The 19,763-nt window shown below is 40.6% G+C and overlaps 1 protein-coding gene across 2 annotated transcripts in view; it reads left to right on the top strand.

Annotated features, from left to right (window-relative positions):
* The window catches only part of LOC117287883 (serine/threonine-protein kinase Nek8-like), a 77,917-nt gene that overhangs the window by 13,473 nt on the left and 44,681 nt on the right, over positions 1–19,763 (top strand). For both annotated transcript variants that reach the window (XM_033768477.1, XM_033768478.1), the window contains 6 exons: positions 5,460–5,575; positions 7,450–7,553; positions 8,331–8,456; positions 14,403–14,544; positions 14,681–14,809; positions 15,433–15,653. In XM_033768477.1, the coding sequence (XP_033624368.1) occupies positions 5,460–5,575; positions 7,450–7,553; positions 8,331–8,456; positions 14,403–14,544; positions 14,681–14,809; positions 15,433–15,653 (838 nt within the window). The remainder of the gene's footprint in view (positions 1–5,459; positions 5,576–7,449; positions 7,554–8,330; positions 8,457–14,402; positions 14,545–14,680; positions 14,810–15,432; positions 15,654–19,763) is intronic.

Consider the following 19,763-nt stretch of genomic DNA (forward strand, 5'->3'; position numbering starts at 1 on the left):
TTTAATTTAATATAAACTGCTCACAAAAAGTAAGGAAACTTTTTTCAATCCAGTATATTTGTTATTAGTTAATACTCTCTTTGTATATGGTATATATCAATGCAAAGCTGAACTGTTCCTCTTTAAAATGATACCACAATCGCAAAGATTACATGTTGCTGGACTTGACCACGTTAATGAGAATGAGACAAAGTCACAAATCAAATGTGCCAAAATTAGCAATTTTGTGTTATGGTGTGAACAATCAAATTGACACTGTAATTCAAACAAGCAAGACAACTTACTGATCTTAATCCACTTTATTGAGACAAGAAGTTCGGTATAGAGCAAGTCAACTTACTGATCTTAATACAATGTATTGAGACAAGAAGTTTAGTAACGAGTGGATGATCCGAAGGCGTTGGTTACAGGCAGGTCTGGACGCATGATATCAATGGTTGTGAATGGCTCATTGTCAAACTTCAAGCGTTGCTTCACTCCAGGCAGGTCTGGATGCATGATATCAATGGTTATGACGGCTCATTGTCAAACTTCAAGCGTTGCTTCACTCCAGGCAGGTCTGGACGCATGATATCAATGGTTGTGAATGGCTCATTGTCAAACTTCAAGCGTTGCTTCACTCCAGGCAGGTCTGGACGCATGATATCAATGGTTATTACGGCTCATTGTCAATCTTCAAGCGTTGCTTCACTCCAGGCAGGTCTGGGCGCATGATATCAATGGTTGTGAATGGTTCATTGTCAATCTTCAAGCGTTGCTTCACTCCAGGCAGGTCTGGACGCATGATATCAATGGTTGTGAATGGCTCATTGTCAATCTTGAAGCGTTGCTTCACTCCTGGCAGGTCTGGACGCATGATATCAATGGTTGTGAATGGCTCATTGTCAAACTTCAAGCGTTGCTTCACTCCTGGCAGGTCTGGACGCATGATATCAATGGTTGTGAATGGCTCATTGTCAAACTTCAAGCGTTGCTTCACTCCAGGCAGGTCTGGACGCATGATATCAATGGTTATGACGGCTCATTGTCAATCTTCAAGCGTTGCTTCACTCCAGGCAGGTCTGGGCGCATGATATCAATGGTTGTGAATGGCTCATTGTCAATCTTGAAGCGTTGCTTCACTCCAGGCAGGTCTGGACGCATGATATCAATGGTTGTGAATGGCTCATTGTCAATCTTCAAGCGTTGCTTCACTCCAGGTAGGTCTGGACGCATGATATCAATGGTTGTGAATGGCTCATTGTCAATCTTCAAGCGTTGCTTCACTCCTGGCAGGTCTGGACGCATGATATCAATGGTTGTGAATGGCTCATTGTCAAACTTCAAGCGTTGCTTCACTCCAGGCAGGTCTGCATGCATGATATCAATGGTTGTGAATGGCTCATTGTCAATCTTCAAGCGTTGCTTCACTCCAGGTAGGTCTGGACGCATGATATCAATGGTTGTGAATGGCTCATTGTCAATCTTCAAGCGTTGCTTCACTCCTGGCCGGTCTGGACGCATGATATCAATGGTTGTGAATGGCTCATTGTCAAACTTCAAGCGTTGCTTCACTCCAGGCAGGTCTGGACGCATGATATTAATGGTTGTGAATGGCTCATTGTCAAACTTCAAGCGTTGCTTCACTCCAGGTAGGTCTGGACGCATGATATCAATGGTTGTGAATGGCTCATTGTCAAACTTCAAGCGTTGCTTCACTCCAGGCAGGTCTGGACGCACGATATTAATGGTTGTGAATGGCTCATTGTCAAACTTCAAGCGTTGCTACACTCCAGGTAGGTCTGGACGCATGATATCAATGGTTGTGAATGGCTCATTGTCAAACTTCAAGCTTTGCTTCACTCCTGGCAGGTCTGGATGCACGATATCAATGGTTGTGACGGCTCATTGTCAATGTTCAAGCATTGCTTCACTCCAGGCAGGTCTGGATGCTTGATATCAATGGTTGTGAATGGCTCATTGTCTATCATCAAGTGTTGCTTCACCTTAGGCAGGTCTTGACGCATGATATCAATGGTTGTGAATGGCTCATTGTGTACCTTCAAGCGTTGCTTCACTCCTGGCAGGTCTTGACGCATGATATCAATGGTTGTGGATGGCTCATTGTCAATCTGCAAGCGTTGCTTCACTCCAGGCAGGTCTGGATTCATAATATCAATGGTTGTGCATGAATGGCTCGTGTTCTATTTAGTGTCAGTGGCCGTCACATCTGACACAGTGATGGAGTGAAACACTCCCTCTGAGGGGTCATCACTAAGATTGACTGGGTTGTCTTCCAAAGCTTGTTCAGCAGTGGCATCGTTGTCATCGGTCACAAGGTCCACCTTCCTATTGGTACGGTACCCCGTGCTTGGTATTGGGTCGCGCAATGTTGACCAGCTGCGCTTTTGTGATTTGCTGCTAGGTCATGTGGGGGACCTGTTTTGGCGTTGCTTGTGCTTAGTCTTCCTGCAATATTTTACCCAGTGGCCCTTTGCGCCGCAAGATTTGCCATTGTCATTATATGCTGGGCATCTGGGTGGCGGATGGGAGAGGCCGCATTCGGAGCAAGCTCTTTTTGGCTGGCGTATGGCATCTACAGCGGTATTGCTAGCAGCATTGTCTAGAGTCTGAAGGCATTTTGGCTTGCCGCCACAGTTTTGTATTAGCGTCCCTCGCTAAAAAGCACATCAAGAGTTAATCTGTTCAGTTTGTCAAGGAGGTCTTTCTAGAAAGCTTCAAAGGGCATTGATGCAACCACCAGCTCTAGCACGTGTTCAGTGAGCTCGCAAGGCTTGAAATCGCAGGGTTTGGCCTTTTTCGAGGCACCTCGCGACAAATACATCTAGGGGTTCACTTTGTTTCTGCTCGTGTTTTTGTTCGGTGTGGCGAATCTGATGGCAATAATTTATTATTCAATAAAGTTCACCAACTGTCTTCACACTCTTGGCTGCTCTGCGGCCGGTTCTCCTTGTTGTTGGGTCTTGAATCCAAGGGAAATGGTGGGTCTTGCTTCATCCACCTCTACTACATCCCTGTCCTGTGATCGGCCAAATAAGTGCTCTAGTATTGGCCCACTATTCTCTGGTCTCCTAGTCGAGTGCTGTAAGACGTTTGTCAATGCTTTTCCTTGCATTCACTGGCATAGACCAATGTGCTTTTTTACTTCTCGTCATGGTATTTGGATTGTGCTCGTTGTTATACTGCGAGTCTGGATAGTCAGCAGTAGGCTTGTTCATAGTGCATACCATAGACCTCTGAATGGTACGGGGTCAATGCGATGGCACACTGTTGGCTTTGGTGAATGCTATGTGCAGCGTTGACATTCGCTGTTCACAGCACGCAGTCTGGACTGCTCCTCGCGACACGTATTTGCTGTCGGTCTTCTAAATCAAAGTTATTGGTGATCGGTGGACAATCTCTGGCCTAGAGTCGACAAGTTTTATAGTGTTCTATTCTGGAGCTGATGGTCGATTGTGATCGCTGATCGATCACTAGGCCGAAATTATGAGTTTGAAATAACAGCTGTAGCTTTTTCCGCCGCCACCATGAGGTGATCATAAGATGGAGTATTTTACTACCAACTTCAACACGTGTGCCTCCTCACATAAAGTAGTATTCCAACAATAGGTATGTGTCACTTGAGGGCCCTGGCATTCATGATGAGTGTTTTTCCGAACAATCATGACCGATAGAGACCTAGCCTTGCTCAAGGCAGTCGAATTATTCACTCCGAAAAAAGACCGCCGCTGATGTATAACCCACCCGTATTCACTGTGCGTAACATCGCACAACATGATGCCCCCGTACACTATCCGCATGCGTCGGCCGTTAGGCCGAAAGCCTTGTAGGGTCTGTGTTGAAGCCACTGACCTCATTACTATAATAAGCGAAGCGTTCCCACGGTCAGCTCATTACCACAATGCCCGCGAAAGACGAGACATGTTTACATCACACACCACCACCACCACGGACAAGGACGCTCAGCATGCATGATAGGGTCCAAAGGTCGTGATAAGGGAAGTGCGTGATTGGACGTCAAAATGAATTCATTTGCCTCCTGTGTTGTCTGATAGGTCTGACGAAAGATATACATATTCATGAGCTGCATACTAGCATATCCGAGAGCCCCCCATTTTTGTCCACTAAATTTGTTTTAAAGAAACACATTAAACCCGGAAGTTACAGACCCGACAAGGCTGTTGGCCTGACAGCCTCCGCATGCGATTAGTGAGTGCGGATGACTTGTGTGGACAGTAGTCGTACGATGTGACAGTGTGTATACGGGTGGGTCATGCGGTGTGATCGCATGCACCACGCACAGGGTATACGGGTGGGTTTACAGCGGCGTCTTTTCGGAGCAAATAATGCGACAACCTTGAGCATGGCTAATAGAGACCCCGTGTTTTATACAATACATTTTCTCATTGTTTTGCTATACAATTTTTCATCTATGTCAAGCACAATACCAGTGAAAGCCATTCTGTGCAAAATGTTTTTGATCTGGGACAAAAAGACAACTAAAAACCTGCAAAACAGTATCCATTTTTCTACGACGTGAACGAGCTCCTGTGTCCATTGCTAACGTGTGTGCAAAATACTATAGTCGGGGATACGCGTCACTTGAACCAAAAGTGATATATTCAGCCAAGAAAATTTAGTTATCAAGTTAATCTCCTGCGACGAACAAATTTCAGTCTTTCTCATTTTTTTCAGAGTCTCATCTCTGGTTATAATAAGTAATAGTAGTCTTTTTTTTATTTGATTTTATTTTACTTTATTAAGCATCCAAACAGGGCAAGTATAAACAGTTATTCGTAAATACCGTGGGTGTGTATAAACCTTTGTTTATGACCAGTAAAAAGTGTTGAAACATGGGCATGACACGCAAGCTTGCACCTGTGATTATAAGACAGTTTCTTCATTCCTATTGGTCGAGAGCAACGGCCGGGACAGTTTTGCCTCATCACGCAATACGCGCGACGCGCACATCATTCCCTTTTAAGGAGTTGTTAACCCGATCGGGCCGAGGGCATTACAATTTCATAGCTGGAGGGGTGTTGTGTTGAAAGAAATCATTGAACAATTAGAATTATTTGCATTAAGTTTACTTTTTGACCAAAAGTGTTGATGTTTTTTGACTGAAAAGGTATTTATGAATGGGAATCAAAGTGTGTTGAATCGGTTTTCAACTAGTGGTTTACACCCGCCGAGACCTGGTTCTTGATAATTTACCTCGACTTCGTCTCGGTAACATTATCAAGAACCAGGCCTCGTTGGGCTTAAACCACTAGTTGAAAACCTCTTCACTACACATTGATTCCCTTATTAAACAGTAAAATGTAACAATCTTGATAATACTTTCTATTTTTTTCCCATAAAACAAGTTTTAGCTTCTCTTTGTAAACCACAGTTCCTTCAATTGATAGTGATATATTTTTTGTTCATGAGGAAAAATCTTTTGTTCTATTTTTCATCAGGAGCTTATGGGGCAGCAGTTTTGTACAGGAAGAAAGATGACGACTCACTAGTAATTTTGAAAGAGATAAATATGCTGGATTTGACCGCTTCTGAACGACAAATGGCTCTCAATGAGGTATTCCTGTCAAATTAGTTTGTAGCACTCCCTATTACTTAAATAATTTACAGTAACACCACAAGTACATGTAAAGGTTAGGATTTTGCCATTAACTTAGCAGTTCTGGTATGTTTTAAATATTTTAAACCATACAAAGTTAAGATCAATCTTAGTGCTTTGTGAAATACAAACAGCGCAGAAATTCTAGCGGAACCCTTGCGTATCGCAGGACCCTCACGTAGCGCGGGTTTCTTCTATGATGAGTACTCTATGATGAGTACCACCATAGATGTAGATGTATAATTACAGTATAGACCGCACTATTTGGATCGGTCTAAAATTAAAGACTGTCTAAGCGAGTCTCAAGTTAGTCAACTATAATGCATAGACCAGTTTAAGACCGCTTGGTGCAATCTGCCCATGATCTTTCCAATGGTAAAAAACCATAATGTTACTTAATGTTTTAAATCCTATCCTCTTTCAGATATTGTGCTTGTGTATAAACATTTTTTGGATGATCCATCAGCGCTGAAACAAGAAAGGAGGGTGCAAAACTATGAAATTATCCATCAGCGCTGAAACAAGAAAGGAGGGTGCAAAACTATGACATTATCCATCAGCGCTGAAACAAGAAAGGAGGGTGCAAAACTATGACATTATCCATCAGCGCTGAAACAAGAAAGGAGGGTGCAAAACTATGAAATTATCACCCACACCTTTCTCAAATACTTAAGCAATATACAATCTACATGTAGAGGGCATTTGAGGATTAATCAGAACAAAAAAAAAACCAACTAGACATGATTGCATTTGTGCATAAATGCAGAGCTGTTTCGTTCATAACATTTTCAAATTACTCGACTGAATTTGAAATTCTTTTTGTATTTCAAGCAGTTATGACCTATCTAGTCTATTTAAAAAAGGAATAAAGATTATACAATGTTCAGTTTATTTAAAGGTGCAAAGTTGAAAAAAATCATAACAAACCATGTGATGACGTCATCATAACGTCATTTCACAATTCACGAGAACTTGCCAATATCTAACAATCTACAAAGTTTCAACAAAATCGCATTATTACTTCGACAGTTATATGACATGTATGACTTCAAAAAGTGGACTTTTAATGCCGCGTCACGTGACCCCGATGACGTCATTGATATGAAACTTCACACATATGATGCCTGCCTGACAGTAAACGTGTGTGTAAAATTTAAAGTGATTACAAAAACTTCACCACAGACATCTTCAAAAAGTCCATTTTGAAGAGTTTTCAACCTGCCGCTAGAGGGCGCTGTTGCAATTTGTAACATCACCAATAATTTTTTTGAACTGCCCACCCTTGCTAGACACTTACGTCCTTGGAAAGCAACTTTTACCACTTTTGAGTTACAGGGCACTTCCGTTTTTGGCCAGTTTCGACTGGAAGTAGAGGTCATGTGAGGTCACGCACACGAAACAAAATGAAGACCTAATTTATCCCTACCCAATCCCGCAAACAGAAACCTATGGTCTTTATTGGCTGATTTGATATAGATTTTCAAACATTTAACATAAAACACCTTTAAGATGACGTCACGTGACCGGTGATGTGCGTCATGACATCCTTGCTTCAGGATCATCATTGCACCATAACCTTCAATCCCTGAAAGTTTCATTGCAACTGCTCTTTAGGAACTATGCAAAAAAATGCGTGTACTGAAACAGACAAATAAAAAAATAATTTTTTTTTTTTAAAACAAAAACAAGAGCTGTTTCGCTGCGCTTTGTTACGAAACAGCTATAAAAAAACTTTAACAAAAACAAGAGCTGTTTTGCTGCGCTTCGCTACGAAACAGCTAATAATTGGTCACTACCTCAAGAAAATGTGGCTGTTTTGTATTTCTTTTTAGATACGTGTGTTGAGTATTTTTGACCACCCTAATATCATCAGTTACTATGATAGCTTTGAGGAGGATGGAACTTTGATGATTGAAATGGAATATGCGGATGGAGGGTGAGCTTAATTAAGGCATACCAGTACTTAATAATAATAATTGAGGTTTTTTATAGAGCGTTTAACACTTAGCAGTAGTTGCATGAATTTTTGTGCTTTTATAGAACAGAATACAATAGGAACAGAAATGGTGCAATGGGTCCAAAATTAAACAATTTTTACAAATTCCTGAACAGATGTTTTTTCAAATTACTTCTGAACTTTTCATGTGTTGCGTTTCTTAGTTATTCAGGCAAGTTATTCCATAGAATAAACAGTAGCTGCATTTGAAAAAGACCTTTTACCATATGATTTTGTCATAACTATTGGAACCCAAAACAAAGATGTTTTATGGAAGCGCACCTGTTTATACAACGTCAACAATTCAATGAGTTATAATGGAGCAAACTGATGAAAACATTGATAGGTTAATTAAAGTACTTAAAACTGCATACAGGATAGTTAACCCACCTCCATGGTTAGCCAGTGTAAATTTGTTAGGACTGTTGATATTTATTCATAATTCTTTGTTGATGTTGTCTAGTACATGTACAGGGTAAGGTCCCATGCTGGATCATTGATGTGGGGGTTTATTGAACATCATGGGATGTGCTGCTTAGCTCAATCAATTGTATTATTAAAATGGCATTTCTTCCTTTTGGAGATTAATCAGGTTTTCCTATGTCTTATGTTTTATGGTGTTATGTGTGCATTTGAACTGCATTTGCACAAGTTGTTTGAACATGTTAAATAAAAATTAAATTAACAAAATTTGCTTTAATAAATTTTGCATTACAGAACTGTGCAACAGTACCTGAATAGTTTGCAAGGAAAACAAGAACTAGAAGAAAGAGAAATTCTCATGATGTTTCAGCAAATGGTTGCAGGTATAAAGCATATCCATGACCATAATATACTACACAGGTAATATTTGTTAAAAATTCAATTCACATGAGTAATGTATTATATATCCCTTGTCAGAAACAGATTTTCACTTCTTCTTTCTTCGTTCTTGCTTGTCACTGATGGAATTTAAATTTTGCTTCCCATATCCAGCATGTAGTGTAGTCTTGAGACTCAACAGGACCACAACCAATAATGCTAATTTGTGTGCTGAAAGAATATAATAATAATAATAATAATAATAATAATAATAATAATAATAATAATAATAATAATAATAATAATAATAATAATAATAATAATAATAATAATAATAATAATAATAATAATAATAATAATAATAATAATAATAATAATAATAATAATAATAATAATAATAATAATAATAATAATAATAATAATAATAATAATAATAATAATAATAATAATAATAATAATAATAATAATAATAATAATAATAATCGGACCATGTCCTTCACAAGGAATCAAAGGTAAGGCTGAAGGCAGAATACATCAGGCGTGTAAAGAAATGTTTGAAGTCTAAACTAAACGGGGGGAACATGATTAAGGCGATTAACACATGGGCCGTGTCTTTGATGAGGTACAGTGCGGGTATTGTCGAGTGGACTAAGGAAGATCTAGATGTCACTGACAGGAGGACAAGAAAACTAATGACCATGCATGGCATGCTACACCCGCGGTCAAATGTTAGTAGACTCTATCTTCCGAGGTCAGAGGGCGGAAGGGGGTTGCTTAGCGTGGCGGACAGTGTTAACATCGAGCGCAGAAGCTTGCATTGTCATGTCAGGAGGACCGAGGAGAGCTTGTTGAAAGTTGCACAAAGGTACACGAGGGCAGACGAAGTTGGGCCGAAAGAGTACAAGAGGGAAAGGAAGGAGGAAAGACATCAAGATTGGAGGAACAAACCACTTCATGGCCGGTTCTTGAGGTGTACTGAGGAAGTGGCCAGCAGCAAGTCATGGAATTGGTTAAAGAGTGGAGAACTAAAGAAGGAAACAGAGGGCTTGATTACTGCGGCGCAAGACCAGTCTCTAAGGACAAATGTAATGAAGGCAAGGATAGAGAAAGCAAACGTCTCTCCTATGTGTAGAATGTGCAATAAAGCAGAGGAGACTGTATTTCATATTGTTAGCGAATGCAGTAAGATGGCCCAGACGGAGTACAAAGGAAGACATGACAAGCTGGCCAAGGTGATTCACTGGGATCTGTGTAAGAAGTATGGTGTCAAAGTACTTGCGAAATGGTACGACCATGTTCCGGAGAAAGTTGTAGAGAACGACCAGGTCAAGATCCTATGGGACTTTAACATTCAGACCGATCATGTTATACAACATAGGCGTCCGGATGTTGTGCTATTAGATAAGACGAAGAAGATGTGTCATCTCATTGACATAGCGGTGCCAGGTGATATAAGGGTAGCTGCGAAGGAGATGGAAAAGATCGAGAAGTACCAGGACCTGGCCAGGGAACTTCGTAAGATTTGGCAGGTAAAGGTAAAAGTAGTCCCCGTGGTGGTTGGAGCACTTGGCACCATTCCCAAAACACTGGGGAAACATCTAGATGAAATAGGGACAAATGTGAGGGTAGATCTATTACAGAAGGCAGCGCTTTTGGGAACAGCGAGGATCCTGAGAAAGACCCTTGAGATCTAAGGCTACGGGACGTAGCCCGGCTCGAGGAGTTACCGGCACAAAGGAAAATGAGATCTTTCTTTTGCATGCTGTGATAAAATGAAATAATAATAATAATAATAATAAAAAAAATAATAATAATAGAGGTGTATACTAATTGATGTGTCCATACCTTCTCAACGAAACACCTCAATTAAAGTTACCGAGAAGCTGTCTAAATACAAAGACCTTGAGATCGAGATTAGCAGAATGTGGAGTATGAAGACCGAGACAATTCCAGTGATCATCTGAGCTTTGGAACTAGGACTGGCGAAACTCACCGAGCGTATCCCTGGCATCATAAGCATCAACTTAGTCCAGAAGATAGCACTCCTCAGCACAGCCCACATCCCACGTAGAATTCTGTCCATTAAAAAACATCTCCCCTTTAGCGCCTCAGATCCATAGTCTGGATCCGGCTCTATAGGATGTATCGTAGATAGCATAAAATAAACTTTTTCATAATCTCTTTATAAATAGCCGATTCATGTCTGTCTGCGTGTGTGTGTGGGCATGTGTACTATTGATAAACGAGGACTTTAACAAAAGGGATCCAGGATAAAGTCACACCGGGGACAGTCTTCGGTAGATTTTGTGTACATAACCAATGGGGACGTCTGAAAAATAAAATGTCCAAACAATGGGAGAACAAAGAGAACACGCCTGTGTGTGTGTGTTTGTATGTTATTGGATCTCCTCCCTGGATACCGCATCAAACCTCGCCAAATTTACATGGAAGAAAGGAGCTGACTTCGTCTTGACACTCATCTATTGTTGAACAAAATCCATTTTTATTTGACAGATTTATGAGCCAAAAAATTGCAAAATTTGTGGGGTTTTGTACGCCGTTTTAACTGTTACTATGGGTAGCACGCGCACAATGCAAACAAAGAAGTGTTGCTATGGGCCGCACGCGCGTACAGTACAGTGGCTGCGCCAATAGCCTCATTTTGGGTAAGAATTAATACGTCATGCATAAATAAATAAGAGAGGCGTATGGGACGGGGAGAATGGAGGCAGGCTTTAGAGCACGTGGGACGGGAAGGGGTAGGGGGACGGGGGAATGGCACCTTTTATTTAACTGTTGCTATGGGACAGGATCATGGAGAATGGGGGCAGGCTTTTGAGCACGCGGGACAGGGAGAGGGAAGGGGCAGTGAGGGACGGTGGAACTGCACCGCTAGTAAATAATAATAACATGCGTTTATATAGTGCTTAATACAGGGTTTCTAAGCACTGAGACATAAAAGTAATGTTTAATTTTCATATGGGATGAGGAGTATTTTTTTTTTTCACCCTTGCACCAATATGTGAGCATTTTGTAAAAGTGGACCGGTTCGGGTCTAACTTAGTACGCTGTATGAACATACCCATTTTGTTAATTCAAATTGGTCTGAAATTGGTCTGAAAGATGATAAAATTGTTTATTTCAGTTAGTAATATTTTGTTTCACTTATTTCACACTAATATTTGTTTCAGTGAATCCAAAATACTGTTGAAAAAATGGAGGTTGAAGGTACAAAAGAAGCATTTCTGATTACACTCAAATGAACTTGACTCAGCGACAGATGGTGTCCAAGTTTTTTTGTTTAATCTTACATTTACTTTCTTTATATCAGCTATATATATAGTGGGGGGGGGGGGGTCTTAAGGGCTAGGATTGACCGGGAATGTGTGAATGTAATGAGCCACTTCACACCTATGAAATGTCCCAGATGGTGAGCTTCTCCAACAGCCTCTCCTAGTCAAACTCCTACTGCCAAACCCGGGCAGGTGAGGCTCGTTAGCCATGGTAACCCATCAAAGCTATTTGGCAGCAGGAATAGTGGATATGTATAGCACCATCAGTCGGCATATCGACTCTACGGCAACAGTCACCACTAGGGCTGGGCCCCTTTAGGCAGTTGAGGACGCCGCAGCGCGGTTCCCTTCCGGCAACCCCCGCAGCAGCACCAGTGTCGGGTCGTATCGGCACCTGCCTTTCCACCCGGGGTTACACTGGGAAAGCCGAGAGGACCCCACGGCGACTGACATCCACCCTGAGGTCTGATTTGTGTGCCAAGTCAGCAGAGGAAGTCCCGCGGCAATGGTGTGGTAGCCGACGACAGCAGGCTTGAGCGGCTGGGAGCTTTTGGCTTGACTCCCACACGTGGGTGGCCCAGATGTGATGGTCGTTTGCTCGTCAACCCTGAGCAGAGGCGACATTCGGTCCTGTCTGAGTGACCAGGCAGCTTTTTCCAGAGATAGCACTGCCTGCCTCAATTCGAGGACGCCCCTAGAAAAGGTGGGGTATACAATGCCTGCTCAAATTAACCCTGGTCAGACTATCGCGACTGGCGGGGCTCTACCAATGCGATCAAAAAACACAAAAACTGCCTTGAAAGATTATCAAAAATGGTAAGATATAGTGGAATGTGCAGTCTCTAGGGAAGCGCAGCCGTGGGCACTCCACTACAAAGATGTACAGTCGACTCCCGTTAATATGAGGTCCGCCGGACTGGCCCGTTTTCCTTGTATTATCCGAACCTCGTTGTATCCGATCGCGGTAATAATCATTGAACCATGCACAAAGTGCGTGCATAATGGCCGCACGTGTACACAGATGCATGGCGGAGCTGCAATGGACTACTGTGTGCATAGAGAAGTGTGTGATATACTGCACAAACAAGCACAAAATTAGGCTAATAAAACTGTTTTAATTAAGTTAGTTTAGTTTTAAATTCAATTTTAAAATCAGTTTACATTTTACAAGATTGAAAAAATGTGTGAGATTTTAACTTGCGTTCTTGTTTTGGGAGGTTTCCCTCGGTAAACTTTGGTCGCCGGCAGTTTATTGCCAATGCAACAAATAGAGTCTGAGTTTTCATCGGTAACCACCTGTATAATGCTGGATGGTTCATTGCTACTGTGAGATACCAGGGAAAATCTTGCTGCTGCAATTATATTGTGAAAAACTTCGGCCGTAGCAGTCAATAAAATAAAAGCTGGATTTTCATTGGTGACCACTAGTGTAATAATAGATGGTTCATTGCTAACTCACGATACCAGGGAAGATCTTGCTGTTCCGTGTTTTTTGTATATTGCTCATGCATATGTGTACGTACGTGTGCAATACACCTAGTCGCAGCAAGCAGTTAACACAAAATAGAATCTTTATTTTCATTGGTAAACACCTATTGATCACGCAACTAGTTTTTGCTTGTAAGTTGCTGGTGGTTTTTTTCTTCTGAAAATGCATAATGCGCTTATAAACTCAGTGGATCAGTATCTTTTCTAAAGATTTCTCCATTGTTTGAACCATGCAAACCTCCCAATCCCACCATTGTCTGTAATTAACAACCTTGCTTGCTGACTCGTGACTCTTGGTTTCGGATTAGTCTTGCTAGCGTAGCGTCCACTTATACCTCTATTGTATGTCTTAAAAGCCACAAATAACGACTTGACAGGCTGTACAGGTATTTCCTTTGTTGGTTTTTGAATTGTTCTCGTTAGAAAAGGATTTTTAACAATGTTTTGCTTGTAATGGGTCGCCCAAAGTACCTTGTTATAACCATGTTCTCGCTACTACCGTGCTCGTATAATCAATATTTTAATGCATTGAAACACGCATGGGGCAGTTCGGGACCCGCAAAAAACCTTGTAGTAACCGGAACCTCGTAATATGCGAGCTCGTAATAATGGGAGTCGACTGTAGTAAAAAGGACCATAAAAGCAGCGGGCATACCAGCTGATTGGGTATGCCTGGCCAAAGACCGGCCTGCCTGGCGACAGCTTGTCCGACATTGCACTGGGCGGGCATGTATACAAGATTCATGGGCCCAGAGCCAGGAGTAGCGACGTGCACGAAGGCACACCCGTGCTGTAGGACGAACTCTGCAGGCATCATCTGACAAGATGGCCTGACGATGATATAGAGAAAAAGGAGCAAGCTATACGTGCTGTCCTTGTAGAAAATAAATTATATTATTTATTAGAATAGAGAATCACTGTAAACTTGGAAGAAAAGCATCTAAGCAACAGTCACTTTGGAAAGATTGATCAGAGCTATTCATTCAAAATAGGTCAACAATTTGTTATTTATTAACTTATTATCTTTTGTAAAGGTGTGAAATGTGTTTTTTAAATTCTTCGATACAACACTAAGACAAAGCATATAAAAGAATCAAGGATGTTTATTTTTATGCATGTCAACAAATTAGAACTAATTGTGATCTAAATTGTTTGTTTTGTAAAGCCCAGCCTTTTTTTAACAGTTCTTTTGGTGTGTTCTTTCTAGGGATATGAAAACTGCAAATGTCTTCTTAACAAAGGAAGGAATTGTCAAAATCGGAGACTTTGGTATCTCTAAAGTCATGTCTTCAAACAATCGTGGGGCTAGTACTGTTCTTGGAACACCTTATTACATATCACCAGAGATAGTAAGTAAAATGTAGTCATGTAGAAGTTAATAGAGTAACTTATAGCAAAACCAATTCCAGAATTAGTACTGTTACGCTGTTGTATTTAATGTCAAGATATATTGGAATTCAAACCGTTTTCTTTTTTGTTTTGTAGTGCGAAGGTAAACCATACAATGAGAAGTCGGATATCTGGGCCCTTGGTTGTATACTCTATGAAATGGCGTGTTTACAGAAAACGTTTGAAGGAACCAACTTACCTGCATTAGTCAACAAGATAATGAAGGTGAGGTTTCAAAACATAAAAACAAACAGAGGACAATATTTTTATTGTTTGTAAATTTTCTAAATTGGAACTTGCTATGATTTCACAGTGCTCCCCATTTGGTCTGTCAACCTTACCATGAGTACTCACTTGGATTGTGTAGGCGATCGCAGGGCTGCATTAAGAAGACAAGGGGTCCTGATCTATTATGTGCCTAGAAATTAGATCATATCAGGGTGGGTCAGTCACCAAGTTGGAGTCAGGTCCACCTTATAGTAATAATAATAATAATAATAATTTAAAAAAATAATAAAATAGTATTTATAAAGCGCCTTATGCAAGGCCTCAAGGTAGTTACCACAAAATGAATGGTTTGTGACAATGTCATCACGACATCTTGGCTCTTTTTTAACAGAAGAAGAATCCGAGAAGTTATACAATTAAAACAAAACTAGATCAAGAGTTGTTCCAAGCAGTGTTCCAAGCACCTAACAAAAGTATATTAAAACAAAAACAAGACGAGAGGTGTTCTGAGCATTGCTTCCACCACATATAAAACAAATAGTTGTAATGTGAATTTTGCTCAGAGCACCTTTGAGAAAAAAATTAAAATGAAAATTGTCCACTTAATTTTCCACCTATAGGGTCAGTTTACTCCTGTGAAGGGGAACTACAGCATTGAATTCAAAACATTAGTGCAAGACTTACTTCAGCGGGAAGCTGATTATAGACCATCTGCCAATGAACTTGCATTAGCACAGCTACCACTTCTGATGAGGAAGTATGATGAAGAAGCCACAGTTGCAGATGTTGAAGAGGATTTACATACTGCTGAAAAAGAACAAAGCAAAAGACAAAGAGCAAGGTATTTGAAAATATTTAAATGTAATCACAAGTGTCTCAGTTGTAAGGGGCTATGGTTTTTTTACATGCTTAAATTGTGGCAACATTTTGAAAGCCTTAAAAGAAACAATTGTCCACTGCATATTCTAGTAGTCATTACTCACTGCAAATTGGTTTCTAATGTAGCCTCATGCTCATGAAGTGTTAGGACTTTTTAACTACTCTCACTTACAAAATTACCAAAGCACTATGCCGAAAGTCTTTTTTCACACTCACTTCCTGCTTTAATTTCAGGTGACATGATCTGTCATGATCTGGTTCAGACAATCATTGTTTAGATAGGATTGTCCAAATTGAGTCCATGATTGAGTCTCGATGTGACACAATCATTGTGATTTTGGACAGTTTGATCGATACTTTTGGGTTGATACCTTCCAATATATTGATCATGAACTCTGTTGCGATAGGATGTGACTGTGGTCACAATGTTTTTCACGATGAGGATCGAGAGTTCATGCTGAAGTTTCTGGAAACTCTAAATCTGTTCGCCTTGTCATTGTATACAGACCTGAAAGAGATTCAAACGGCCAACATGTGACTTTCTCAAGTTTTCTAAGGGAGTTTGAGAATTTGATTTTGGAATATCTGCTTCATCCATCGGAAATCATCATCACCGGCGACTTTAACATTCATGTTGATGACATCCACAACACCAATGCAAACCAGTTTAAGCATCTACTTCAGGCTTTTGGTCTTACCCAGCATATCAAGGAGCCGACTCATCGTCTCGGTCATTGCCTGGACCATGTCATAACTCGTGAAATCTCCCCACCAATTGTCTCAAACTTTGTTATTCTACCTGGATTATCAGACCATTATGCAGTCATGTGTAACTTGAGTCTGTGCAAGCCCAAAGTCCCAACCGTTACTATAAAGAGCCGACAATGGAAACATGTGAATCCTCCCGAAGTGTTCCGCGACATAGGCACCCATTTAGCAAATCTAGAAGTTGATGGCGACTGCTTGGATTCCTATGTCAGCCAATATGAGAGTACAGTCAGTGACATCTTGGATAAATACGCACCTTGGAAAACGAGATCAGTCAAGGTCCAAACTGAAGTCTCCTGGTTCAATGATGATATTCGTACAGCGAGAAAGATCTGGAAGTGGCGGAAAAATGGCAAATTGGCAATACAACAACAACAAATGTAAAGTAGTTAGGAATTTGATCAACCAGGCAAAAATCATCCATTATTCATCTCAAGTACAAGAACCCTCAGGAAATCAAAAGAAGCTCTTCAAGATAATTGGTAAGTTGTTGCTCAAACCCAAAACCCCTGTCCTTCCATCCACTTACAATGACCAGGACTTAGCAAATGAGTTCCAGAAATTCTTTGTCACCAAGATTTCAGACATCCGTGTATCATTTTCATCAGTCCCTTACAACGTGCCGCAGACATTGCCACAACTTCAACCAGAGTGTAGACTATCTGTATTTGAGCCTGCCACTGTTGCAGAGATTCAAAGGGTTATTATGAAATCTCCTTCAAAATCCTGTGAGCTGGATCCAACTAAGCTTGTAAACGAATCTCTCAGTTCCGGTTGTTTCCCCGATAGCCTCAAAGTTTCCTACATCAGGCCGCTCATCAAGAAACCAAACCTGGACAAGGAGATATTCAAAAACTACAGATCGGTTGCAAACTTAAAATATCTTGGAAAAGTCATCGAACAAGTAGTTTCATCACATATTTCTGAGCACATTCATACTTTCAGCCTGTTCGACGTGTTCCAGTCGGCATTCAAGCCTTTCCATGGGACCGAGGCTGCACTAGTCCGTGTGAGCAATGATATTCTCTCTGCAATGGACAATGGTAAACTTACAGCACTAGTCCTGCTAGACTTGAGTGCTGCTTTTGACACTGTTGAACACAACATCCTTCTCTCTCGGCTCCAGAATCACATTGGCATAGAGGACACAGCCCTAGCATGGTGCAAATCGTATCTCTACAATAGAACTCAGCATGTATGTATTGGCACCGCGATATCCGACCGTGTTGTTTTGAACTACTCTGTGCCACAGGGATCGGTACTCGGCCCTTAGTGGTTTACGCTATACACTTTACCGATTTGTGACATCATCCTGAAATTTAATCTGAATTACCATGTGTAAGCAGACGACACTCAGCTATATATCACGTTTAAATCTCAAGAAAACGCCAATGCATCTATTGCAAGACTTGAGAAATGCATCCAAGAGATTCGACGTTGGACACAACAAAACTTCCTGAAGTTAAATGATGATAAGACAGAGTTCCTTCAATTAACTAAGGTTTCAGTGCCATACATCTCCATCGGGGATGCTCGGATAGCTCCCTCACTGAAAGCTCGGAACTTAGGGGTTATTTTTGATTCATCGATGACACTTCAGCCACACATCAACAACATTGTTCGTTTATCATCATATCACATCAGGAATATAGGTAAGATTCGCAAGTACTTGGACAAAAGTGCCACTGAAAAGGTCATTCACGCATTTGTTGCTTCTCGTCTTGACAACGGCAAGGCTCTTCTCTACAGTCTTCCTAACAACCAGATTTCCCGACTTCAACGGCTCCAAAATACTGCTGCCCGCATTGTGACACTGTCTAGAAAATCCTGTTCTATCACCCCCATTCTGAAACAACTACCTACACTGGCTCCCTATCTCTCAATGAATCATCTTCAAGCTGATGCTCATTGTCCACAAAGCTCTTAATGGCAAGGCTCCCCACTATATTTCTGAACTGCTTCAAGTTTACACTCCATCAAGGAATCTTCGATCAAGTTCCATGCTTCTCCTCATTGAACCCAAGTCTCGACACTCATGGGGTGACAGGTCTTTTTCTTCAGCCGCGCCACGCATCTGGAACTCTCTACCACTTAATCTTCGATCTTGTCTTTGTACCAAAAAATTCAAGTCTCTTCTCAAAACTTATCTTATGTCACAGGTTTTCAATGACTAATTTTGTTGTGTCTATTTTTCTTTCTGTTGTGTTTTGTTTTTGTTTTTGGTTTTACTGCGCCTTGAACACCCAGCAGGGTGGATATGTGCGCATTACAAGTCTTATTATTATTATTATTATTATTATTATTATTATTATTATTATTATTATTAGAGTGATCACGATATGAGCTTCGATATGGAGTTCATTGTTTCTTGAAGTTCTTTAGAGTGAACAAAGCATCTTAACAGAGCGTGGTGTTTGTCTTGTCCTAGGTGATCTCAATCATCACGATTTGGAAAGACAATTATATTATGCAGTATGTCGCATTTTGTTATGATCCAATATGATCTGATGCGGTGATCTCATTTCAAAATTAATTGTGTTGATCATACAAATTGTTTTAACCATCCAATACTTTCCTACTGTAGCGTAGCTGTGGCGCAACAAACGATTAAAGAAACGAACCACAGTTTTTGGGATGGCTTTTACTTCCAGCCACTGCTTAAAACCCTACATACAAAATTACCTAAACTAAGGCTGAGACCTGGGCCCTCTTATATTTATAAAACGAAAATGAGGATTGAAAGTTATTAGTAGAAAATGCATCTAAAACAGAATATTGTGGGGCAAACTGAAGAGAATTTGTGGCTGCTGGTACAGAATTAATAGTTAAATATAGTTGGTCCATGCAGCACACCAATACAATGGGTCGTATGAATAAAAACTAGTATTTTCTTTTACTTGAAACATTAAAGTGTTTACTACCATCCATATGAATAAAAGGAAATAAAAGCTTTTACTTGAAAGTATTTACTAAAATGCTAAAAATATCTTTGTTTAAAGACCATACAAAATGGTGCAAAAAATTTTCACCATTTTAAACATTGTATATTTACTAGTAGAAATTCTGAGAAAAAAAATTATGAAAAAGTGCTTTGGGTCTGCCTGCGCACAGCCAAAACTCAAACAAAAGCCGTCTGGTGCATTTTGAGAAAGGCTCTGAAGGCGATGTCACTGGACGTGGGAGATAACCAAAACGACTGTTTACTGTGCCGTGGACCTGCCGTGTAGTACATGGGAGGACATGTGCTATCACACCACACATGCACACAACAACAACGCACAGCCACAGTAAAAATAAAGCATGA

Source organism: Asterias rubens, chromosome 3 (genome assembly GCF_902459465.1).
Source record: "Asterias rubens chromosome 3, eAstRub1.3, whole genome shotgun sequence".
NCBI lineage: Eukaryota > Metazoa > Echinodermata > Asteroidea > Forcipulatida > Asteriidae > Asterias > Asterias rubens.